General features: G+C 37.6%; 1 protein-coding gene across 1 annotated transcript in view; it reads left to right on the top strand.

Annotated features, from left to right (window-relative positions):
- KCNH8 (potassium voltage-gated channel subfamily H member 8) overlaps positions 1–11,200 on the top strand; it is a 421,014-nt gene extending 409,814 nt beyond the window's left edge. The window contains exon 16 of the mRNA XM_074195058.1: positions 10,496–11,200. Within this exon, the coding sequence (XP_074051159.1) occupies positions 10,496–11,200 (705 nt within the window). The remainder of the gene's footprint in view (positions 1–10,495) is intronic.
- The last annotated feature ends 15,855 nt before the right edge of the window (positions 11,201–27,055 follow it).

Genomic DNA, 27,055 nt, shown 5'->3' with positions numbered 1-27,055 from the left:
AAGGATGGCACCTATATTGGGAAACTGAGGGAATGGGAGAATGATGGTGTCCTTGACAGCAAAGAGGAAGTTAAGCAGAAGGGATCTCTCTCTCTCTCTCTATCTCTCTCTGTCTCTCTCTCTCTCTCTCTCTCTCTCTCTCTCTCACACACACACACTCCTCTCAATTTCTCTCTGTCTGTCTCTTTCTCACATTCTCTCTCTCTCCCTCTCATTCTTTGTTCTCTCTCCCCGTTCTGTCTCTCTCTTTCTCTCTCCTCTATCTCTCTCCTCACTGTTTCTCTCTCTCTCCATCTCTCTCTTTCATGTGTATGCACACACACACACACACACACACACACAGGTTTCCCTACTATCTCAAGGATCAAATATAAAAATCTTTTGTTTACCTTTAAAGCCATTTATAAGCTGAGTCCTTCCTACCTTTCCATTCTTCTTATAATGTACTCCAATCCCTATTTTATATAATCCAGTGGTAATGGCTTCCTTGTGGTTCCTCACACAATGCAATCCATCTCTTAGTTGAATATTTCACTGACTGTTCTCCATGGATGGCATTTTCTCCCATCTCATCTCTATCTCCTGGCTTCCTTGACTTCCTTCAAGATTTCCCTAAAATTCCACCTATTGTTAAAAAAAAAAAACACTTTCCTCATCCCCATTATTGCTAGTGCTTTCCCTCTGAGATGAAATTGCAATATATCCCCTATGTATTTGTTTTGACGTAGTTTGCCAATTGTTCGTCCTTTACGTGTTGAGCTTCTTGAAGATATGGGCTGCTTTTGCCTTTTTGTGTGTCCACATTGATTAGCACAGTGTCTGGGACATAGTAACTGTTTAATAATCTTTTGTTGGCTTCACAACAACCCCAGGAAGTAGCAAAGCAACCATCATTATCATTTCACAGATAAGGAAACTGAGACTTAGAGAAAGCCAGTAACTGCACATGACCAGTAGTAGGTTTAGAACTCACCTTCAGCCTCAGAAATCTCACAATTTCAAGTTCAGAACTCTTTAACCTTCACTCTGTTGACTCTAAATCACTTTGTTCTCTGGATTTATTTCTTCATCTGTAAAGTTGCAGAATGGATTTGATGAGCTCAAGGTTTCTTCTAACAATAAAACGCTGTGCTTCTGAGGCGCTGGCTGCACCTGGAAATAGAGAGGGGCCTATGCTGAATTCTTGTTGACCCCAGGCCTCCCACTTCAACTGTGTGGGCTCTGGTGTCTCCAGCTGCCCACAAACAGATATTTTTTGAAGAAATGTTTGAGATTTTCATTCAAGCGAAATTTACACAAGTGCAGAAGGATGATTATGACTTTCGCTAGCGGATAAAGGATGTGCAATTGTTTAGTCAATGCTTTGTGAATCAAGAGACAGAAAGATAGAATTATTCCTATAGTCTCAGTGGCTTGGCCAGCTTATTGAGTTTGAATGAATGTTTCTGAATTCCCCGGCTAACGCCACACCACAAAAGTGGAATGAAAGACCACTTAATTACCTGAAACAAAATCTGTGAAATACATAACTGTCCATGGCAGGAGGGGGGGACTTCAATCCCCGTAATTAGTGCCACTGAATTGAGGCATATTGTCTCCAACAAGGAAATGCAGACAATGTTTGGCACAAACTGTGCAATGGGTCAAGAGCTTCTTGAACTATGATGATTATGTCAACAGATGCTTCCCACATCTGCTTACTGGAGGAAAATCACAAGTTTCAGCTCTCCATATGGAATGACACTGTTTTTCTTGGAGACCATGAGGGAGACAATCGTAGTAGGAAGAAATAAAAGATTTACACGGTAACAGGGCCTTCTATGTTTCCATGATCTTGTTGGTTCAGAGCTTGAGCAATGTCTTCCCATCCTGTGCGATTCTTTCCCATTTCCTTCCCTGAATCAGTCTAATCAAACCCAACCTGTACTATTCACTTCTAGATCTCAAAAGGGTGATACAGTGAATAGCTTACTGGATCTAGGGTCAATAAGATTCTCCTTACGGAGTTCAGATCTGACCTCAGGCACTTTTTACCCATGAGACCTTGAGCAAGTCTCTTAACCCTGTTTGCCTCAGTTTCTTCATCTGTAAAATGAGCTGGAGAAGGAAATGGCTAACCATTCTAGTGTCTTTGCCAAGAAACCTCCAAAAGGGTTCACAATAAATCAAATGTGACTGAAAAACCACCAAACCTCAGCAAAATCTCAAGCAAGTCATTACAGGGTTATGGAAGAGAATAGGAAATTTAACTCTTACATACTTTAAATCTCAAGTTACATGAGTATAAAACATTAGCTAAAGTCAAACGAAGGAACCCCATTAGTCTAATTCATGATAATAATAAATATTTTAGGGGCAGCTAGGTGGTGCAATGAATAGAGCACTGGCCCTGGAGTCAGGAGTACCTGAGTTCAAATCCGGCCTCAGACAATTCATAATGACCTAGCTGTGTGGCCTTGGGCAAGCCGCTTAACCCCATTTGCCTTGTAAAAACCTAAAATATATAATAAAAATAATAATAATAATAATTTATAGTATTTTACTATTTGCAAAGAGTTTAAGAAATTTTATCTCATTTTATCCTTATAATAAGTGGTATAGGCATTATTACTTTCCTGATTTTACTAAGGCCGATAGGGTGACTTGCCTAGGGTCACACAACTAGGAAGTTATGAATTTGAACTCAAGTCCAATCCCTCTATCCATTGTAACTCTTCCCTGTTTCTGATGTGCCCTGGATAATGTCTGCTATCAATAAAAAGAGATAAATGAGTAACTAGAGAGAATAGAACCTATGAACATAAATACAAATCAATACACAAAGCAAGATCACGAAGGAGAGAGTCTTTGTAACATGGAACAATAGGAAAGGACTCATGGAAAGATAGATTCTGCACTTTGCTTTAGGGATGATAGAAATTCTATGGAGAGAGAACATTCTAGACATGAGGAGGACTACCTATATGAAGGACATGAAGAAGGAGATGCAGTGTCATTTACAGGGAACAGGCAGCCAATCATTTTTATTGGATTAATGAGTTCAATTAGAGGAGTAAAATTACATGACTGAAAAATTAGGTGGAAATTTTTTTTGTGCAGAACTTCAAATACCAGGTTGAAGATTTTTTAATTTAATCCTAGAGGTAACATATAATCCCTGAGGATGTTTGAGTAAAAAGTGAAATAGTCAGATCTACATTTTAGAAACATGACTTTGGCAATAATTGGAGGACAATTTGAAGCCATTGCAACAATCGATACTGGAGGTGACATGTACTCTAAAATATGAATAGAGCAGATATTATATGCTTGGAGATAGGATAAACAAAGCTTAGCAAATGGCATGGGTACTTTCCTATGGATTCTAAGTCTCAAAAAAATGGATTTATGAGATTGTCCAAGTCTATAGCTAGTCATGATGCCATTGCTCCCCCCCCCCCATTACAAGAAAAACTACATTTCAATCTAAATCTAGATGGTACAAATTAAATTGATAGAGCCTGAAGTTAAGAAGACTTGAGTTCAGACACTTGCTAGCTGTATGTTCCAAAGATAATTTAAATCTCTGTCTACCTCAGTTTATTCAACAGGGCTATTGAGAGGATCAAATGAGATGATATTTATAAAATACAGTGTCTGGTACATAGTGGATGCTTAATTGAACTTGTTCCCCTTCCCTCCCTTGTACAGAGAGTAAGGATAGTAGAAAAACAATTAGAAATTAGTTCCTATTTATGAAATATTTTCTAGATCTCTCATTTCAACCAAGGAATAAATTTGTGATGTGATGTTATTGCCCAAAGGCTGAACTTTTTCAATCATATATCATTAAAAGGTCCTACATACAAGCCAGGGCCAGAATCACAAGTAGGTAAAGGATGTGGTGCCAACTCTTAACTCATAAAAATCAACTAACCTAACTGAATTTGTCACTTGGCTCTCATAACAGAGTTATGAGAGAAGAAGGTGAGCAAGGAGGAAAAACACTTCCCAAGGAAGTAGAAATACCAAAGGAAATCAAGATCGTGCCAGGACAAGTGCCAAAGAAATGGCAAGAATGAATTCTAACAGAACTCTTGGGTCAGATGAGACCCATATCTGTAATTATGAAGGAAGCATGATGAGAGAGATGGATTCTTAACTGGGGAAATTACACTTTTCTCTTAGCAACTCTGGGAATACTCTTGGTTTGGGTAGGAGCAAATTTATGTATTAAGTTTTAATAGCTATACTACCAACCCATAATTTGCTGATTCAGAACAAAGAGTGCCTGTTATAGAATCAACAATATCATGTTCTTTAGCCATGTAGTTTTTCCCCCTACAGGTCTGTACTTATGTTTCTGAAGCACAATAAAATCAAAGCTCAAAACTTTTCATGGCCAGAAACTTTAAAAGTGAATAAAGCACCGGCCTTGGAGTCAGAAGTACCTGGGTTCAAATCCAGTCTCATACACTTAATAATTGCCTAGCTGTGTGGCCTTGGGCAAGCCACTTAACCCCATTTGCCTTGCAAAAAAACCTAAAAAAAGTGAATTAAAAACAGAATAACTGGTGAATGCTTCAATTAATTAACTGTCATTACTGTCATTTCTATAGCATCAGGACATTTTGGATCCAACAGTTCTAAGTCTTTTTTTTAATCTCAGGACCCCTTTACATTCTTAAAAATCACCAAGAATTCCTTAAAGAATTTTTATTATTTATATGGGTTATATCTACTGATTTTTTTATCAACAAATATTCATATAATACAAAAACTTTTTATTTCTAACAGAGTAAGTACTAGAAATCAAAGCATTAAATGAGTTTCATAATATTAAGATAATTTTATTTAAATTATTTATCATATTGGTATGGTAGCTAGTAACATATTAATAAGTATTGGTAATCACATCTTAATATTATTATTATGAAAATAGTTTTGACCTGGTGAATGACCTGAAAGAGTCTTGGTTACCTGCAAAGGTCCCTAGACCACTCTTTGGGAGCCACTAGCTATGGAATCTGATTCTCCTCAAAATGAAAGTTGTTCCAAATTAGAAGGTTCCAAATTTAAGAATAATATCTAACCTTATAAATCTTCTACCATTCCTTTTCATTTAAAATTTTCTGAAAATGCATTTCAACTGAGTTCTCCTTTTGTATTCCCCTGAATTCTAAGATGAACATCAGTTAAAGTCACATTTCAAATGTCATAGCATCATAGATCTAAAAATGTAAAAGATATTAGAGCTCATTCAGATCAATCCCTTTTTAGGAATTGAGAAATGTTATAAGGAAACTGAGGCCAAATGCCTTACCCAAGTTCAAACAGGTAGGAAGTATTAAAGGTGGGATTTGAACCTGGGTCTTCTTGCTCAAGAGCTCATAGTTATCCTCAAACTTCCTAGGTGAAAAGTTACAAATATCAGCTATTTGTAACTTATAGAGTTGCCTGGTTTCTTCCTAGAGGTCACTAAAAAGCAGAATCCGAAGGAGGTCTTCATGACTCCAAGGTCAACCCCTATCCGCTATCCCAGATCATCTCTTGTCAGCACAACTTAATCTTTTACAGCTAAAATTTGAAGAAAAGTTTATCTAAATCTGGTGGCTAGATCCTCAGATACACAAAGCTCTATAAGAATTCTCTTTAGTAAGCAGCTGTCTTCTTCCCACACATGGGAAGGTCCCAAGTCTTGCATCCCTGCAGAGCCATGAGCTTTCCATTCTCCTCCTCTTAGAAATGCTTTCATTTGGGGAAGAATATCAAAGTCATTCCTCTCTTCAAGTACCCTATGCTCACAGGAAATCCTAAAGTGTAGCGGAGGATCCAAGTTAAATCCTGTTCTAACATATTCACTTTTCATAGGGTCTCCCGTCACTGTTACAGTATTGAGCCCTCGGTTCCTGAAAACAGGGATATTATTTAAGAAAATAACCAGTAAGTTGTCTCCTTCGTGTGGGAAAAAGTAACATCCTCTGGAGCAGTCTTGTCTTTTTTTTGACAGATGGTTTTGTCCTGGTGACTTGGGAATGGGAATGAGAAGTCATACCCTGCCTTAAACAGGTTATTTTCCCTCACATCACCCAGGTGAATGGCAGGGTGTCTTCCCACATGCACAAGGACAGTAATCTACCACCTAAGAATCTCATTCACAACCACTGATGGTAGAGGAAGTATCCCTGTTCACTGGGTTCATTGCTTCATGTTGCTCACATTAATTAACTAGTTTACTCTCAAATGAGAGCATTCTTTTTCGAGACTTTAAAATACCAAGACCCAAAATAGTTACCTGATGACCCTGTAATTGTTGTATGCTTTCCACTCTCCTCATTTAAAAAAAAAATCTACTTCTTATGTTTAGCTTGACTTGGAGGTTTCCCTGAATTCATTCAAAGATAAGTTTACATCCTCCCTTCTATAGTTGACCTTTCTCAGTGTTCTTCCCACCCCACCACTGCTGTGGCTTACTTCTTGTATATAGATTTGTTAAGTGTCATCTGCTCCATTACAATGTGAGCTCCCTGAAGCCAAGAAAAAAGTACTTTCCCCCCCTTTTTTTATCCCCAGTGTTTAACACTGAGACTCTGAGGTCTCAAAGTCCTAGCCAGTGTAATACAAGCTCTATCAGGTTCAATCAGACTGGAGAGATCCTGAAAATTAACTAATAACAAAATGTGTTTTTATTACCTAAGAACAATGTCAGAGTACCTCAACAGCTCACGATAAGGTTATTGATAGGTAAATGATAGGCCATGGCAACAATACAAGACTATCTGCAAAATCATCTAATTGGTCAAAGGATTGTCCACACTGAAACCAGAGATCCTCAGTGTATGTAGTGTATGAACTTGGTATCAGGAATAGTGAGACTCAAATCCTGCCTCAGATATATGCTATGTGACCATGGGCTAGCATAACTACTATCCAACCTTATATCTATGAACCTTTTTCTATTAGGTCATTTCTTCCCTGGCCCTCTGATTATTGGCATAGGAAATTCTTCCCTGAGGAAACTTACTCTACCAATACAGATGGGCAAGTGCTTCATAACTTAATAACTTAGAGAACGCTAAGAGATTCATTGATGCCCAAGGTTGCATAGCCAATATATACCAGAAGCAGGATTTCAACCTCAGTTTGCCTGACTCCAACTCTGCTTCCTTATCCTTTACTCCACAATATTTCCAAATGACCTATTAAATAATATTTCTTACCTCACTGAGGTGAGTTAATATGTTTAAATTTCTGTCCAAGAAAAGTTAAATTGTTATCTTGCTAAACTAAGAGATTGTAAGAATATAGAAGTGTGCTGGTCTCAGAAATTCTCTGAATTCTAGCTTTTGTATTGTAGGCTTTTTTCCCCATGAGAAAACGATGTTATCAAGAAATTCCACTGAGTGTTACAGACTTTGACTTTGTTTGCAGAAGATGCTATTTACCTACTGAATATTTAATAAATGTTTTAGGCTGCCATTTGCACATGGTGCTGGCCTTTGGTAATCTCAAAACATGTCACAAAATTTACCTACCTTAGCAAAAACACAATTTTTTTCTTTATTGGTGACCTACTATGTGAAGGTGGAAGGTATGTCCACACAACTTCCAAGTGGAACAAAGAGCATCCAAAGTGCATATGCTCCTCAATCCCCATATCAGTATACTGCAGGTTCATTTCACTATGTGGAATATTTATATTATAGCAAATACCATTTTACAATTGAATTCCATGATAATATGAAGGTGATATCCCATGGTAGGGATACCAAGAAGGAAATTCCTTCTGTAAACTTATGTTTGGGAGACAGGACAGGAAAATAGGAAGTGGTATAGGCATGTCTGCTTGTAACTGTCATCACTTAGCTCTTTCTTTTTCTCCAACATTTTATAACTCTCTCCTATGCATTAGACTACCACTACAATTGTCCTTGAACTCTATAATTATACCTCTTATTCTTTTTCCCTCCTTTCTCTTCTTTCCTCATTTCTTTTCCTCTTCCTCCTCCTCCTCCTTTGCTTCCTCTTTATCCCTCTCCCTTCTCCTCTGTCTTCTTCTCCTTCTTCTCCCTCTCCTCCTTTTCCTTCATCCTTCTCTTTTCTTTATCTTGTTCTCATTCTCTCTCTCTCTCTCTCTCTCTCTCTCTCTCTCTCTCTCTCTCTCTCTCTCTCTCTCTCTCCCTCCCTCCCTCCCTCCCTCCCTCTCTCCCCTTGACCCCTTCACCACCTACCTTCCCTTCAGAAATGACCATGCAGTAGAACAAGACTATAATATCACATTTTTCAGCACTTCATGAGATTGGTCTTAGATTTGGAAAGGACCTAAATGGCAATTTAGCCCAACTTCCTCATTTCACAGATGGGGAAACTAGAGCTAGGGGAGGCTAAATGACTTACAGGTAATAAGCAGAGACAGAATTTTAACATTTTTTTAACTCCAGAGAAAATGTCTTTCCACTATACCATACCACCTGCAACTCCCTCATTTTACCCAAAGTGGTTAAATGACCTGCCCATGATCATATTAGGGTTTGTACCACTATAATATTGGAGTTGGCACTGGCCTGAGCAAGAATTCATGAGACCTAGGCTTTCTCTCCCAGGTAAGTTGGCATTTTATTGGGCACTGTGCTGGCACAGTGGACTGAGAGTTGGGAGATAGTCTAGCAAAGAGGCATCTGACATACATTCCTTTATATTGAGAAAGAAAAGGAAGAAAGATTAAATGATCTCAGACAAATAGTTGTGGGTCTGGAGGTCAGAAGTTGGTACCAACAAAAGGATAGACCTTCTAATAGAATTATAACATGTACTTGTAAAAAGTGTTTTTGTATCTCAAAGAATACTCCAAGTGCTGGAAGCACTTGACTGACCTTTGCATAAGATTAAATGACAACCCTATTCCATGTATGCTGATAACAAACATATAGGAGACCAAAGGTCTTGGGCAAGAGGAAGGAGATAGGAATCAGTCATATTAGAATTCCTGATTTTAGTAAGGACCCAGGAAGGACACTTAAAGCATGTCTGAATGTTAGAAAGGGGACTCATTAATTGGGACCCCATCAGTCCCACAATATAATATAGCAAAAAGTATCCCAGAGTTGGTGTCAGAGGTCCATCAATCCAATGTCTTTTTCCACTACAGAGGTTGCTCCAAACTTGAAAATTCTTTGAATTTAGATTTTGGCATTTATAAAATGAATGTATGATCTGCTTTATCAGTCCCACAAGCTTGGAATTCTGTATATTTAGTTCATTTTAACCAATTAAAATTAGCCAAAGACTCTTTTCTTCTACCTTCCCATGAGGGCCCTGTTACATACATCTTGTGAACCAACTTATATATGAATCCATCTGAATTCTAAGCCAAGACCTCAGATTTCTTATCTATAAAGGGGGTTCGACAGAATGACTTCCCAGCATCTTTCCAGCTCTAAATCTATGATCATATGATCCTTTTATTTAAAGGAAAATCAAAATATTAGCTAGAAAAATAATCTTAGTCCATAGCTATCTAATTAGGCAGGATGTGTCTGCCTTTTATCTAAAGAGTTAACAATGTGATTAACAATCTGAACTTGAAAGCATCCATTGTAGTGAGGTTTTTATAATGGAATGAAAGATTCCAGTGTAAAGGATTCCATGGTCATAGTAGCTCCTTATTAATGAACTGACTAGCTCTTTACATCATGAAAGTAAAGGGTTTTATAAAACAATATTTGGTAGCTTACATTTTTACCAAAGTTCTTATAAAGCTGAAATTGAAAGCAAGGAGAGGCTACATAGACAGACTCCATCTTTTAGTGAATGGGTATCATGCATGTGTATGTCTTGACAAATGTGGAAATGAAATTTACTGCCACAGAGTCTATAGAAGCTATGCTTGCTGTAAATAAGCAGACGCCATTCTGAAATGATAAGAGTTTAGTTATAACAGTTTTGTCACAGTAGTATGGCACCGTAATCAGGTCCAAAAAGATGTCAAAGAAGGTTGATTGACTCTCCTCCCTACCCTAGCCCCATCATCACTATTTTAGGCCAGACTGGCTCTGGCACAGTTCATCTCAATGAGGGTGACATCTAAAGTAGCCATCACGATCCTAAAAGACAGTGATGACTTTGCTTAAATCTCCAACATAGCTGATTCAGAGAGTCCTTGAGATAGGTCAGTGTTGGTTTTAAAGTTTTGCTTGGGGTTGAATGGTACTGTATCATGGAACCAAGGGTCCCATTTGGTTCAAGGATACCAGAGCAACTGTAGGGCTAACTTAGAAAAAGAGCCTAGCTCCCCAATTCCATATACCCTTAGAGGAACACCAGACCTGATTACTCTCCAATCAATCAACAAACATTAATTAAACAATTTATTCAAGAAAAAGCAAAACCAATCTTTATCCTCAAGATGCTTACAATTTCAGTCCTTACCAGAGAAATGTAGAGTAGGTAGAAGGTAACTTCTTGGGACCATTTGAATTGAATTGAATTGACTGCTTTCTTTGTTTTATGATTGCAGGTAATGACCTTAACTCAAGAAGTCTCACAATTAAGCAAAGATATGAAGAATATAATGAATCTTCTGGAAAATGGATTAACAGCCCCAAAGCCTACAGGGTTTTGCTCCATTCACAGCGCATCCATGTGTCCCTCTATTGAGAGCTTCCAGAATAGAATGACTTGGACAGCTCACCAACCTTGTATGCACAAGCAAACGGGCAAGACTGCCTGTACCAAAGCACACCTTTGTCATGGTAACAGCATGTCTGGCATTTGGGAAATGGAGCGTGCCTCTGTTGGAAGCAGCCCTCAAAGAACTGGAGCCAATGAGCAAAATCTTTTGGACAGTGACCTTTATCATTGTTCAGGCCTTGACTATTCCCCATCCCATTATCAAGTCATCCAAGAGGGTCCTTTGCAATTTCTAAGGTGCACTTCTCCTCATTCAGACACCACATTGACCCCCCTCCAATCTATTTCAGCAACTCTCTCATCTTCAGCATGTTCTTCCTCGGAGACATCCTTGCACCTTGTACTCCCCAGCAGATCTGAGGAAGGTAGTTTCAGTCAAGGGGCGGTGAGTTCTCTCAGCCTGGAAAATTTGCCTGGCTCTTGGGACCGTGAGGGCATGCCATCCCTTCCCATAAAGCCCTCAGAAGATTTCCCTCTAGAAATTGTAACAAGCACAACAGATGTGAAAGATAACAAGGCCATAAATGTATAATGACTGGACTACAAAGGGGAACCTTCAGCATTTATGATGCTACTCCCCATTTCAACCTCATTGCTACATGACTGATTTGGTTTGTCTTTTCTCTGCTTACGCCAGAGACGGAACAACATGGGACACATAATATTAAAGGATGAGTGGGTAGGAAAAGGTGGAATCTCATACATACCATAGAAAACAATTTCTAGATTCTAGAAGCATGTGGAAAGCATTTCTCTATTGGTATTAACTTATTGGTCTGTTCCACAGACTTTGGCAATAGTCCAAACACCCAAAGGGTCACAGCAGCTGGAAGCCCAGGACAAAAGAATTATGACTCCCTTTTTGTTGTGGGAGCCTTTTGTGGCGTGAAGCAAAGAGTTTTTTCTGAGTGCCTGTTCGTCATTCCTGAACAATATCCATAGCGCTGTCGGCTCCGGGTGCTCCTGGCTCCCGCTGATCTATTTTTTCTGTTATTCGAAGGCAAAGAGACAATTCTCCCTGCATGCCGTCCAGACAATCAGCCAGATAGAGTTGGTGGCCAGTGGTTAGCTGTTGCACGCTATTTGTCATGTAAATGAAACTTCTTTATTTATCAAAAAAGGCTATTTTTATATCCTTGGTATGAAATATGTATTTAAAATATTTATAAAGAGATTAATGTTTTGTTTTCATTTTGGTAAAAAAAAAAGCTTGCTGTTTTAACAAGAAATGCCCTACGTTATATATATAGTAGATCAAATTATTTATTATTAAGAGGATGTAGTTTAAGAAGGAATCCCCTATTATCTGCATGCTATTTGAGACCAATGTATCACCATACTGGTGACATACCAATAAGAAAATGGGGTAATATTTTATTAATAAAATAAAACTATGGAATGTCAGACACAATGTTAAGTCAAATATATTAACCTTGAAACTCTATGATGTGCTACCCTCTTTATGCATAGGGGTCCTTGCTACTGATTCCATTTAGACTATTCCAGTGTACATGTGACAAGAAAACTGATAAGAAAACTGATTGAAGGAATTTCATACCTAACCTATGAAACTTGGGTGTTTTCTGTCTAAGAGGGAATTAGAGTTTTTCTATGTCAAGGAGCATCCAATCCAGGGATTTGTTCCCTCTTTAATTACTTTGTACAATTTATAAAGAAGTACCAATTCAGTTGCTCCAACTAATAATGGTATAAACCCCTTTGTTTAAATTGTTTATTTTTTATATACATGAGAAGGACCAAAATTTAAGAAAGTTTCAAAAGACCAAGCAAATTTTGTGTCCATTGATGCCTCTGGTTCTTCCAGTTAAGGTGAATTACATCTAAATGCTTTAGGGTTGTAGAATTGCCATATCACAGGCATAGCCCACAGATTTGGTTACATTATTCCTGGCCACTGCTAGGAAAGGCTATGAAAATTCAGTGACAATACATCTGGAAAAACAAAGACTCCTGGGAAATCATTCAGATCTCACATAAGTCCTCCTCCTTAAGCCTGCCTAAGACAACTGAGAAAAAGGAAAACTTCCAAGGCAGTAAACAAACACATAATTATCATTGCATAAATAATTTATGATCTATTGACGCTGGACCTCACACCCCCCAAAAATACTTCTTTTGGTCAAATTATTGTAAATCACATATCTTTGATATATAACTGGATAAATGATTTTATCTATCCTAATATTTTACTTCCATATTCCCCCCCAGTCAATTTAACTATCCACTCCAATAAACATTCATTAAAAGATAAATCACAAAACAGCATCTGCTCTCAAGGATACTCTAATAGGAGGTTATAACATCTAAACATAAAAGTATATATATATTTAATTTGAAGATGATTATATATAGACATGTATATAATTTGAAGAGGACATAGGGGAGTAAACACCAAAGATTCCCAAAGATCAGGGGCTGCCAAACTGGGCTACCTCTATATTCTTAGAATGACAAGTTTGTAAATGAGTACAGGGAAGAAATAGAAAATAACTAATTTGCCTGTAGAAATTAACCTAATTTCATTTCTCATGCCCTGATGCATGGAATATGGAACTCAAGAATATCTTTCCTTTATGACTGAATAGAGGATTCAGAAAGGCTGTGCTGAAAGTCAAAGGGTATGGGAAACAAAAGACAAAAACAAAAACACTGGGAACCCTTGCCCTAAGGAGACAACAGTCGAAAGTAAATTTTGAAGAACAGCAGGACTTCTAAGAAGCAAAGATGAGAAGAAAGTGAATTCCAAATATGGGAAATAGCCTTTAAAATTCTTGGAGAGAGGAGATGGAGTACTGGATCTAGGCAACAACAAATAGGCATGTTTCAATGAAATATGCAATAAGTCCCAAAAGATAAGCTAAAACCAGATTGTTAAACTGCCCTACAACATCCTCTGGGTGTATGGACAAGAATAGGAAAAGAAAGGAAGAAAGAAAGAAAGTTGGAGGAGGAGAAGGAGGAGGAAGAGGAGAGAAGGGAAGGGAAAGGACAATGTTACTAGAGATATGCCATAAGATGAAATCAGAGGAAAATCACAATGTGGCATAAAAGATCATGGTTAACAATGGGAAACTTAAACTTAACCATCTATATATTTTCATTTTACCTGCCAAAAACAGAGCCGTAGGTATGTTTGGGATTTTGCTTAATGATCATGTCAGCAAAAAAGTAGAAGGAAGAGAACGAGAAAAACCCCATTCCACTGACAGAATAGTTCAACCATGTCGGCCCCCCAAATGAATAAACACCAGTGGCACCTCTATTTTTCAATTAAAACTTTTTACAACCTGATTCTTTCCTAACTTTCCAGTCTTTTGCATCACTGTCCTTGCCTTTCATGGTCTAGATATCTAGATATACTGGTTCCTCACACACAAAATTATAACTCATATCTTATATCTTTTTATTTTCATACTGGCTATTTCACAAAACTTTAATGGAGAGAGACAGAGAGAGACAGAGAGAGAGAGAGAGACAGACAGACAGACAGACAGACAGACAGACAGACATTGATTGATTTCCGGATAGAATCATAGAATGCTAGATTTGGATCCAGAAAATTCTACATTCAAATCCTGGTGGACCAACTACCTATGAGATCTGGGACAAATCATTTAAATTCTCTATACCTCAGTGTGCTGAGCTGTAAAATAAGGAGAACTGAATAGATTTTTCACTGAGGTTACTTCTAATCTACAATCTTGCAGGAATCTTGGGGTTCCTTCAAAATTCAGCTCAAATAGTCCCTCCTGCCAGCATCCTTTTCAGGTCTTCTTATCTGCTATGACTTTCCCCCAATATTACGTTATATTTGATTTGTATTTTCTATTCTGTATGTATTTACTTATATACCTATTTTCTCACATAAAAATGTAAGTTCCTCGAGGGATCATTTTGATTCTGTCTCTGTATCACCATCACTTAGTAGAGTGCCTAGCTTAGGACAGGTACTTTACCCATATTTATTGATTAATTGATCAAGAAAACCAATATTTTGCAGGGGAACTCGACCAATGTGTAGTAGGATTCTCTTGAGAATGAAATTCCGAAGACATGGGAAGAAATCATCCTACTGAGAAGGAAAAGGTAGAACTGCCCAAAGAACTAATGTGGATGCACAGGGAACTCCCTGGCAAATTCAGACACTGAAAAGTGACCAGAAGTTTGAAACAAGAAAAAGTAACTGGGAATAAATCCAAAAGTAATACATTGTTTATGAATTGCATTGCAAGTGCTGAATCCCAGAAGAGGAATTCTAGAAATAATAAAAAGCTTTGGAGGAATTTTTAAAGCCACTTAGAGGTAAGAAGATGATCAAAGAAAAATGGCAGCTGCTTGTGATTGACAGAAAAATCATAATGGAGAAGATACTGAACTACCCAGCTCTTTTTTGTTGGTTCTCTTCACCAAAGACAATAGTCCTTAGACTTGTAAAAAAGAGAACAAAAATAGCCAGAAAGATAAATCAGAATAATTGAGGAAATGATATGGCATCGGTTAACTGCCCAAATTAGTGAACCTGTTCTACTTCCATAAGTACTTAAAGGACCAGTGAGCCATTATTGGTTTAAAAAACTTACATAATGGGAAAGTTGACAAAAGACAAGAAAAAATACTATAGAATTTCAATGCCTTTTAAATTCAAGTATGTATTATTATCAACAAACTCTCATAGAATGTCTCCTATGTACTTAATGTGGACATAGAAACAAAAATGGAAAAAGGTGAAATATTCTTCTTCAAAAAGGATGGCATATGGGGGGCAGCTAGGTGGTGTAGTAGATAAAGCACCGGCCTTGGAGTCAGGAGTACCTGGGTTCAAATCCGGTCTCAAACACTTAATAATTACCTAGCTGTGTGGCCTTGGGCAAGTCACTTAACCCCATTTGCCTTGCCAAAAAAAAAAAAACCTAAAAAAAAGGATGGCATATGATTGATTAGAAATGAAAGCAGAGACCACTAAAAGTCAGTGTGGCTTCATCAATTTTAGCAGACCAAACTCATTTCTATTTTTGAAAGACTTGCTAATATAATAGATCAGGAGAATTTCCTAGACATAGTTTTGTTTTTAGCAAGACTTTCACAAAAACTTGAATGATTTGTTTCATCTTCAAATGGAAAGATACAGACTTCAGTGATGATGCAGTAAATTTTCGAGCTTGTTAAATTATCAAATCCAAGAATTCTCATTATGAAGTCAGGAACAACCAGGAAGGAAGCTAGATGGCAAAGTGGATAGAGGACTAACCCTGTTGTAAGAAAGACATGAGTTCAAATCAAACACTTAATAGCTATGTCACCCTACTCAAGTCAATCCTGTTTGACTCAGTTTCCTAATCTGTAAAATGAATTGGAGAAGGAAATGGCAAAACACTCCAGGATCTTTGTGAAACAAACCCCAGAGGTGGTCAAGAAGAGGTGGACATTGAAAAATGACTGAACAGCAGCAACATAGGAAACAACTGGAAAGGGATTTTCTAATGAAAGGCTCCAGGTTATTTCCTTGATCCTGTCATGATTTGCACTTTTTTCAATTCTACTGATTTTATTAATTTCAATCTTCCTCTGTTCATATAAATTTTCTGAAGTTTCTCTGAAAAGAACTACCTCTATCACCAGTATGCAACCATAGTATTCCATTACATTCCTGTGCCATAATTTGTTCTTGAATAGGTCAAATACGTGATAGATTTTATCAACTTATCACCTATGCAAACATTTATTAAAAATCAAAGAGTTTGAGCTATAAGGCACCTTAGAGATCATCTGGTCCAATTTCTCCTCTTAACAAATGAGGAAACTGAAGCCCAAAGAAAATGACTTACAAAAGATCTCATAAGAGATAAGGGATAAAGATAAGATTTGAACTCTAGTCCTCAAATTGCCGGAGCATTCTCTGCTTATTTCCATGTCTGATACATATTGTACTGACTACAGGATTTGGGCAATTCTAAACTTTTAATAGGGCAGCATTGGTCTTGAAGTCATGAGGACAGGAGTTTGAATTCAACCTCAGACACTTGACACTAGCTATGTGACCTTGGGCAAGTCATTTAACCCTGATTGCCTCAAATCCAGAGCCATCTCCAGTCATTTTGATTCATATCTGGCCACTGGACCCATATGGTTCTGGAGGAGAAAATGAGGTTGGTGACTTAGTACAGCACCCCCACACTCAAATCTAATTCATGTGTTTATCATGGCAACACCTCCCTGATGTCATGGTCTTCTTTGAAAACAAAGGACAAGTATCATCAGGCTCTTAGTGTCCAATTCTCCAGGACTATAAGACATAGAGTGGGTGTTAATCTACATTGGTAAAGACTGAGAGCTTATTAAAGTAATGAAATCCCAAGTCTGTTCCTTGTAAAACTCCATTAGCCTGTTAAATTTTACAATGCTATAAAACTTGTCAGGATCATAATTAATGTAAATAATGAAGTACCAGGTCTATTCCCTCTTCCCCCCCCAAAAAAAAATTTGTCAAATTTGAAAATTCTCTAAAGATTGGCAGGATTACAAAAAGTATGATAAATAATGAAAACACAGTTCTGTTGTTCCCCACACTGCAAAAAAGGTCACTTTTCAAGATGGAAAATGTTTAAAGTCTGAAAGAATCACAATATGTTGTGATGCAGCAAACTCTGAATCCAAAAAACATTCGTGAAGATTGATTGAAAGGGACAGGGGAGACAAAGAGAAATACAAAGAGGAAGAGGAAGAAGGGAGACAGAGACAGAGACAGAGAGACAGACAGACAGACACAGAGAGAGGAGGAAGAGACAGGGACAGAGAGGAGAGAAGGAAAGATAAAAGAAAGAGAAGGGAGGAAGACAAAGACAGACAGAAAGAAAGGAATACATATAAATATGTATGCATATATGCATATTTTGCAAACCTTAAAACACTAAATAATACTGGCTATAATTTTTATCTAAATAGGCTAGAATAGTATGCCAAATGTAAGAATTGCAATACACTAGAATAGTATATCAAATAGTATTTTTAACTAAATAGGCTAGAATAGTATGCCAAGGGGTAACTAGGTGGCGCAGTGAACAGAGCACCAGCCCTGGAGTCAGGAGGACCTGAGTTCAAATCTAGCCTCAGACACTTAATAATTACCTAGCTTTGTGGCCTTGGGCAAGTCATTTAACCCCATAGCCTTGCACAAACCTAACAAAAAGAAAGAAAAAGAATAGTATGCCAAATTTAAGAAGACTATAGCCTATGGGGGTGGAAATTAGATTTATATTATAAAGCAATAGATGCATCACTGACAATAATTTCTTAGAAAGGGAGTAGCTAGATGGCTACTTGATGTAGAGTGATGACCTCTGAATCAGGAAGACATTAAGCAGATTGAGCTACATCAGTCTTCTAAAGATAATATCATCCCTTGTCCAATATGAGTGCATCAGGATTTGTTCTCCCTACCCAACCATCCCAACTAGGGACAGAAGGCAGCAGGTAGCAATGAATGGAAATAGTACAACTTTGACATTGGGCTACTGGTGTTGCCCAACGACAGGTAGAATTAATATGGCAAATAACATGGCTTTGAGTAAAATGTTAAGAAAAGAAAATAGGGCCTGGGATGATCTTTTCTCAAACACAAGCTGTGGGGCTCTCAACAAAGCACTTTAACCTCTGGCTGCCTCTGCTCAAATTCCAAATGAGGATAAAAATAGCACCTACTTCTCAAGGCTATTGTGACAATCAAGTGAGATGATATTTCTAAATTTTAAATGCTATAAAAATGCTAGCTATTGTTTTAATATACCTGAGAGAGAAGAGGGAGAGATTATTGCATTTCACTCTCAAAAAAAGTCAACTGAGTAACATGGTGGCCAAAAATCTAGTACTCCCTTTGGCTGCTTCCTGAAAGATATGATGTCTATAAATAAGGAAAGCCATAATTCTACTTTGATTGGGTCACACAAGCAGAGTCTTTTTTTTTCCAATTCTGAGCATTATGCATTAAGCATGTTTGAAGCATGTTTAGGATTGTGAATGAAAGGAAGAACATGCTTTAGGAAAATCAACTGAAAAAAACAGAACTGCTTAGTAAAGGAAAAAAAGATGACTTCCTGATAACTTTGAAAGTATTTTAAGTTTTAATGTGTGGAAAGAAGTTTCTACTTGTTCTTAATCTCAGCAAGAAAAACTGGAAGTATTTGGTTGGAAACTATTAGAGATGAAGCATTTGGGGGGGGGGGACAGTTCTAATAGCAGATATCCAAGAATGGAATGGTTTGCCCTGGGAGGTAGGGCATTTAAGTTCATTTGAGAACAAATGTCTACTTGTTAAGTATAGTGAGAAGATTCATGCCCAGGCTAAAAGATTTCTGAGGTCTCCTTCAACACTTCTATTCTATGATGCTGAAGATAATGATGATGTTTGTTCTTTGTTCTCAAAGAAGACCATAACATCAGAGAGGTGATTCCATGACAAGCACATGACTTGGATTTGATGGAAGTGGTACTATGTTAAGTCACCAGCCTCAAAAGGAAATATCTCTGAATATGAACACGTACATCTTTTTTACTGCAAAATAATTTCAAATATTGCTATATTTCTTGATTGACAAATTAACATTGCTGTAACAAAGGCAATAAAAGGGGAATATGTCCACCATATTCCAGAGGAATCTATAATTTAGCCAATGTTTGATACATTACTAAATTCTCCACTTCCATCATGTATGACTCATTATGATTCAATTTTAATATTTTATCGGCAAATATAATGGAGTGGTTTATCATTTCCATCTCCAGCTCATGTTTATAAATGAGAAATTGAGGCAAACAGGATTACATGACCTGCTCAGGATCACATAGACAGTTCAGCTGAGTTCAGATTTGAACTCATAAAGATGAGTCTTCCTGATTCCAAGCCCAGAGAGTTATTCACTGAGCCACCTAGCACCCCATTTTTAAGTTACAGGGATTAATATCTCCCAAAATACATCAGAATCATTGCAAGGAAATCAGAGATTAGCATACATCATTAACATCCCAGAAACTCTTCCTCAAATATTAAAGACTGTAAAAGTTGACTCTGTATGTGAAAGAAACATCACATGAAACCAAATTAAGCAGATTGAGCAACATCTGTCTTTTAAAAATGTTATTATCCCTCGTCCAATATGATTGCATCAGGATTTGTTCTCCCTACCCAACCATCCCAACTAGGGACAGAAGGCAGCAGGTAGCAATGAATGGAGATAGTACAACTTTGACATTGGGCTACTGGTGTTGTCCAACTACAGGTAGAATTAATACGGCAAATATCATGGCTTTGAGGAAAATGTTAAGAAAATAAAACAGGAACTGGTATGATTTTTAAATGTGTTTACACTTTTAATTGTCATTAGAGTCTAAATCTCCAGCTTGAACAAAAACGTCTTAATGACTGGTAAATCCCCAGTTTCCTTCAAAGCTCCATTCACATCAAAAGGCTCTTTATGATTTCCCAGTTTCAAATCCCTCCACCAAGCCAAAAATCTCTCGTATCTATTTTTATATATTTTGCAAATGCTTATTGGGTGTATTGTTTTGTGAGCACATGTGTCTTCCTATGGAATGTAGCCTTCTTGAAAGGTGGGACTATTTCATTTATGTTTTTCTATCTTAACAGCCTAGCATAGTGCCTGACAAATGATAGATGCTTAATAAAATGCCTACTGATTGATCTATTCCTTGGGGAGAAAAGAATCGGTCCCCTCGTGCTGGCTTCAGTATTCTTTTTTAGCATAGCAGAATCTCTCTAATTTACAACAGGAGGGCTATTCCTCATCTGGATTAATTGGAATCAAGGGGATAGCTATTTCTGAATGCAGCACTGGAACTGGCATAGGGAAGGGAATAAGATTCTCAACTCCTGCTAAAAAATATTTTCTAACTCAGATTTTCTCAAGGATAGAAAGTAAATAGGAAAAAAGTATTTGTTAAACAAATAATATGTACCAGGTTCTGCTAATTGCCTTATGTATTTTCTCATTTGATCTTCACAGTAACCCTGTCCTCCATTATTGTCTTCATTTTGAAGCTGAAGAAACTGAAGTAAATTGAGATTACTTAACTTGCCCAGAGTCACAAGTTAATGAATATTGAATGCCAGGTTAGAAGTTGATCTTTCCAAGTCCAAGGCTAGCTGTCTATTCACTATGCCGTCTAGTTACCCTTCACATAAAGTCCTCTGATTTTTTTGTAGCCATATGGCTTTTTTTGCCAAAAGGCTCTAAAGTTAGTTGTTGAGTTGGCCAATGGACCAGGACTAGGGAAAAACTCAAATGGAAATACTCTTGGCTATGGGCACATTTTTGTCCAAGACAGCTACTATGTGGCCCTTGGTAGATTCTTCTGAGGTGAAACTTGATGATCTCTCTAAGAGTTTAGAATTATGAGAAATCTCAGAGATCATCTAATACAACTCCCCACACTTTCCAGGAGAAGATGACAAAGGAGAGAAAGTGACTTATCCATGATGCAGTTCAATGTGTGCTACGAACAAGACACTGCCCTGGGTGCTAGGGATAAAAACCAAAATGAAATGGTCCATGCCCTAAAGGAGTTTACAGTCTTCTAGGAAGCATCCATCTGTATCTAGATAAGTAAAAATAAAATATGAGCAAAGGGAATACAAAATAATTTCAGTGTGATGGGGGTGGAAATGACTCACTAACAACTGGAAGAATCAGGCAAATACCTCATGTAGAAGATAAAGCTTGTGCTAAGCCTAAAGCTAGGGATTCCAAGTGGCAAAAATGAGAAGAAAAATGATTGTAGGCATGAGGAAATGTGTCATCTATTGAAGACATGCAGAAAACTGGAAGTAAACTAGTATGGCTGAAACACAGAGTAACACCCCTGAGCCTCAGTTTCCTCAACTGAAAGAGAGGGATTTGCACTAAGTAGCTTCTGAGGTCTCTTTCAGTTCTACTTCTATGTCCCAAGATTTTATTCGTGGGTGGCAAAAATTAGAAAGTGGGGGTAAGAAGATTAGGGATGGAAGAGAATGATGAGTTCGGACTGAAACATGTTGAATTCGAGATGCCATAATTAGCCTCCAGTTCTTTCAATATAAAGAGTTTTTTCCCCACCTAATCCTATTTTAGAGGGCAAATTAGCTGTATGTGGGGCGGCTAGGTGGCGCAGTGGATAGAGCACCGGCCCTGGTCAGGATTACCTGAGTTCAAATCCGTCCTCAGAAACTTTTTTTTTTTTTTTAGTTTTTGCAAGGCAAGGGGGTTAAGTGGCTTGCCCAAGGCCACACGGCTAGGTAATTAAGTGTCTGAGGCCAGATTTGAACTCAGGTACTCCTGACTCCAAGGCCAGTGCTCTATCCACTGCGCCACCTAGCCGCCTAGTCCTCAGAAACTTAATAATTACCTAGCTATGTGGCTTGGGCAAGCAGCTTAACCCCCTTGCCTTGCAAAAACCTAAAAAAATTAGCTGCATGTATCTTTCCATTTGTTTTGACATTGTTTTTTAATTTCTTGATAATGAAACCTCATGTATTTCCACATGAGGCCTTCTAATGTCCCCATTTAAGCCACTTAACCCCATTGCCTTGCAAAAACCTAAAAAAAAAAATTAGCTGCATGTATCTTTCCATTTATTTTGACATTGTTTTTTAATTTCTTGATAATGAAACCCCATGTATTTCCACATGAGGCCTTCTAATGTCCCCATTTATAGGTATCTGTGCAATTGTAATTTAGCAAGGACTTATCACAAAATTCTAGTTTCCTTGTCCATTGCTGATATTTTATCATTAAGTAAGAAAATCCTTTTATGTATCAAAGATGTAACACTTGGGAAACAACACAAAAAAAGTTCTTTCTCTTTTTAAACTCCAGCCAGATACACAACTCTTCCCCTGGGAGTATTTTACTGTGTGCACTCTTCCTTCTTTCTGAATCCTATGATTTTCTCCACTATAGAATAATTCATTATTAAGAAAGCATCAGTACTCAATAAGGTCACTAAGTCTGTCCCTATAAATAAAAAATAGCATGGATGGTGAGAAAGTATATTATACCTACTTTAACCCCTGAAGAATCAATGATTTCATTATTGTGGGTATACCTTCTGCCAACCCAAATTACAACAACCTTTGTAAAAATATAGTAGATGATCTCAAAGAGTTACTATAGTCAAAACAGTTCTCACCCTGATGCTGACCTGAAGACAAGCCCTCCTTTCTAAACATAATTAAGGTAGTTCTGGATCAAGAAAATGACAACCCATCACTGGACCAATATCAAAATCCTTCTTCCCTGATAGACTTTCCTGCAGTTTATACCCTAGAGATACACCCCTCCAGAACCCAACACATCTAAACTCCATCACATTGCTTGCTTTAATTCTGATTTTTAACAAAGACTGGATTCAATATGATCAAAATTGCAAAGATGAAATTCTGTAATGTTGTCTACTGAGATCCTTTCTTATCCTCTTTACTGACTGAAAATTAAACTGTCTCCTTCAGTCATCTTTGTCACAATGTCATATAATTAATTAGCCTTGCATATATTTAATTAATCTTTTGACCCATCAATTTACCCCTTCCTCTTACTTTGTCATCTTCTCTCATTTCCTACCAAGGGGATCAAATGTCTTCAAAGACATTTACCACACAGAATTTTTTTTAATCTTAGAATATAATTTTTAATTTCTCCAGAGGCTTTAATGGATTGTCTGTCTTTTTCCTCATCATCACTTCAGGAAGCATAATAGTTCTTTCTAGGTGATGTTCACGTGACCCAAAAAATGCATGGTACATAAGACATGTTGATGTTTGTCCTTCATTCTAGAAGACCATGACATCAGGGGAGGTTATGCCATGACAAGCACATGAATTGAATTTGAGTGGGGGGAAACAGGGGGAGGGGAAGGATGTGTTAAGTCACCAGCTTCACTTTCTCCTCCAGAGTCATCTGATTCTAGAGTCCAGATATGAGCTAGGATGACTGGAGATGGCCCTGGATGTGAGGCAATCAGGGTGAAGTGACTTGTCCAAGGTCACCCAGCTAGTAAGTGGCAAGTGTCTGAGGCTGGATTTGAACTCTCATCCTCCTGACTCCAAGGACAATGCTTTATGCACTGTGTCATCTTTAGTTGCCCTTAGAAATTACACAAGACAAAAATGAAAATGACCTTGTTCTGAGAGGCAGGTTGCACATACAGTGACATTTAGAATAGAATCATTTGCAGTGACTTAACTATAAGAGAGAGAGTGGATTCAAAGACTGAAGATCTGAGTTCAGGTCTCCATCCTGTTACTTCATACAAATCATCTTGGAACCTTCTTTAAAAGGGAGCTCATAATATGAAACTCCCAACTTAGTGAGGAAGTTCTAAAATCAAACAAGATGATGTCAGCAAAGCAACATATAATGAAAAGTTTCAGCTATTATAACAGGAAAGAGCAAAAACATAGAGAAAAGGTAGGAGAGTGAATTTAAAGGAACTATTTCTTGACTGTCACAACGAAGTGTTTTATTACAAGAGTGAAACTGATAAGTAATAAGAGATGAGAGGATAGATTGTGGTGACAAAGTCATAGAGTCATAGTAAAGAGAAAAGAGAACAAAGAATGGGACTTGAACTTTTTAAGTAGTGTATATATATATATATATATATATATATATATAGAGAGAGAGAGAGAGAGAGAGAGAGAGAGAGAGAGATAAAACCACCAAATAGTTTTCTACCTCCCCAGTCTACTTTTCTAATGTCAATTTTTTCTTAACTCAAGCATATTAAATTTTATTTTTTCTATTAAATTTTATTTAATAGATTTGGCTCATTATTCTAGCCTGTCAAGATCATTCTCCATGATGACTTTGGCCCCACTATGCCTCTGATCTTTGTTCATTTGAACATTTTATAAGCTTATAATCTATACCTTCTTTTCAGTTGTGGATAAAAGTGATGAGTGGCACTGATCCACAGAAAGATAGCTGTGACACTCCAGTAGACAGTATTGTACAAATTTATAGTGGACCTATTAGTGATTATTCTTTGAGTCTGGTCTTTCACACAGTTCAGAAGTCACATAGCTATTCAATCATCTAGAAAGCACCTCTCCATTATATTCACAAGAAAATCATGAGACTGCCAAATGTCAGACTAAAACACAGCAGTATTATCTCCAGTATTCCTCTGGTTAAAAAAAATCAGCTTCTTTTTTGTAAGGAGATTGGAAATAGAGAAACAGAGCTTGTGAAAATATATTTTGTGTGATTTCACATGTATGATTGATGTCATACCACTTGCCTTCTCAATGGATGGGAAGAGGACGGAGGAAAAGGAGATAATTTAGAACTCATTTTTTGAAAAAAATATTAAAAATAGTGGCAGCTAGGTGGCACAGTAGATAGAGCACCAGAAGTGGAGTCAGAAGGATGTGAGTTCAAATTTGACCTCAGACACTATTAAGTGTGACCTTGGGCAAGTCATTTAACCTTATGGCCTTAAATAAATATTTTTAAAAACAATGTTAAAAGTAAAAATATTTTTAATAAAAACGAACTCCTTTTAACAGTGACATGAAGAGAAAACTGTTTGATGATTTGAACTTGGAAAGTCACCTGGAATATTCATGGGTTACTAAAGAATATTTGTCATAGAATTTAAACATATTCCTAACTCTGAAGCCAGCTATAAAGCCAAGATGTTTCTCACTATGTTGAAACGTTCCTCAATATTTGCTGACTCAGGGAACTAAGAGCTCAGATTACTGACACCACTTCCTCAACTCCTTATCCTGAAGTAGTAATAAGGAGAGTTGGAGATCAGATGTTTTATTGATGTATTGTAATGGGAGCTTCATTCAGCTGAATTGAAGAAGAGGGTTCTAAATGCCTATCCAGCTTGAATTATTCTCTTGCTCTGGCTAAGGAAATCTCCCTTTTATTGCCTGTTGAATGACCTTTATATCATGGTCTTCTAGTATAGAACCTAAACTTCCAAGGGACTAACTTGAATCAGCCCCCATCCAGAACTCTATGACTTCAATAATGCATTCTAGAGGGGCAGCTAGGTGGCACAGTAGATAGAGCACCGGCCCTGGAGTCAGGAGGACATAAGTTCAAATCTGATCAGAGACACTTAATAATTACCTAGCTGTGGAACTCTGGGCAAGTCACTTAAACCCCATTGCCTTGCAAAAACAAAATAATAATAATAATATTACACTCTAGAATTTTCCAGGATTGAAGACAAGTTTACCAGCCTATAATTTGCAGACTTTTTAATGGAGACATTTGCCCTTCTCTGGTGTCCTTCATCTGTTTTTGGCTATATGTTTCTCTGGCATCAGATATGTTATCTAAGTCCAGCAGTTAGCAGGTACTATAAGAGGACATAAGGAAAAGCCATTTACCGAGGTGTATCCTCTCCCATTTGGATATTTCTGTGTTCTCCTTTAAGATATTTAGTAAAGTCTGTCATATGATAGTTGCTTAATGAATGCTTATTTCCTTACTAGCCCTCCTGGGCTTTATGAGGCTGTATAGGCATTGGAGAGACCACAATTTGAAGAGTTAGAAGAAGGGAGCTTAAGTCGAAGGCCTGACTATGAATACTATAATCCAATGTAAGGAATTGCAAGAGGCTAGTGACTGCCACCCCTTCACTGACTTTTCCCTTAGACTATAACTTCCTTCTCAATAGAAAATCTGTCATTGTTTGTAATTATATCTTCAGCACCTAGGCAGTACCTGACCAACAGATGGCATGCTTGGTAATTGCTGGTATAAAGACAAAAACTAAGGCCTCCCAGAGGTAAAACCTCTGACAAAAGGTCAGACAGATGGCATCATTGAACCTTTGATCCTATAATCACAAATTTAGAGTCAAGATGAATCTTGGAGGCCCTCAAGACCAAGTGATTCATTTTACAGATGAGGAAACTAAGGGACAGAGATTAAATGGCTTTCCTGAATCATGTAGGCTTCCTAAAACCATATCCAGACTTCTGTTACAACCACTCACCACAGAGGACATTCTTGACCTGGGAATGCTTTCAAGTCACAAATATTAGCACCTTCATTTCATGAAGAGCAACACCAAGATGACAGCCACTTTCTCTTCTCTGAACCAAACCACAAGAGCTGCAGTTGCCAATGAGCTAGATTTCAGGGAAGCAAATCAGCTCCCAAGAATTGGGTTTTCTGTTTTCTTCCTGTACCTAGCCTTAGTGGCAGAGCAGGACTCCCAAACAAATGTTCCAGACATACTGGCCCTCTTTCCCTTGACCTGTCATTACTGGAGGCTTCACTCTTATTGTCCTACTCAGCCTTCTCTTGGCCTGATATGAATTTTTCATCGAAGCCCTCATTCACATGTTTTGTAT

Source organism: Macrotis lagotis, chromosome 7 (genome assembly GCF_037893015.1).
Source record: "Macrotis lagotis isolate mMagLag1 chromosome 7, bilby.v1.9.chrom.fasta, whole genome shotgun sequence".
Taxonomy (NCBI): Eukaryota; Metazoa; Chordata; class Mammalia; order Peramelemorphia; family Peramelidae; genus Macrotis; species Macrotis lagotis.
Note: the sequence above shows the minus strand (reverse complement) of the source record. Positions and strands in the feature narration are given on the sequence as shown.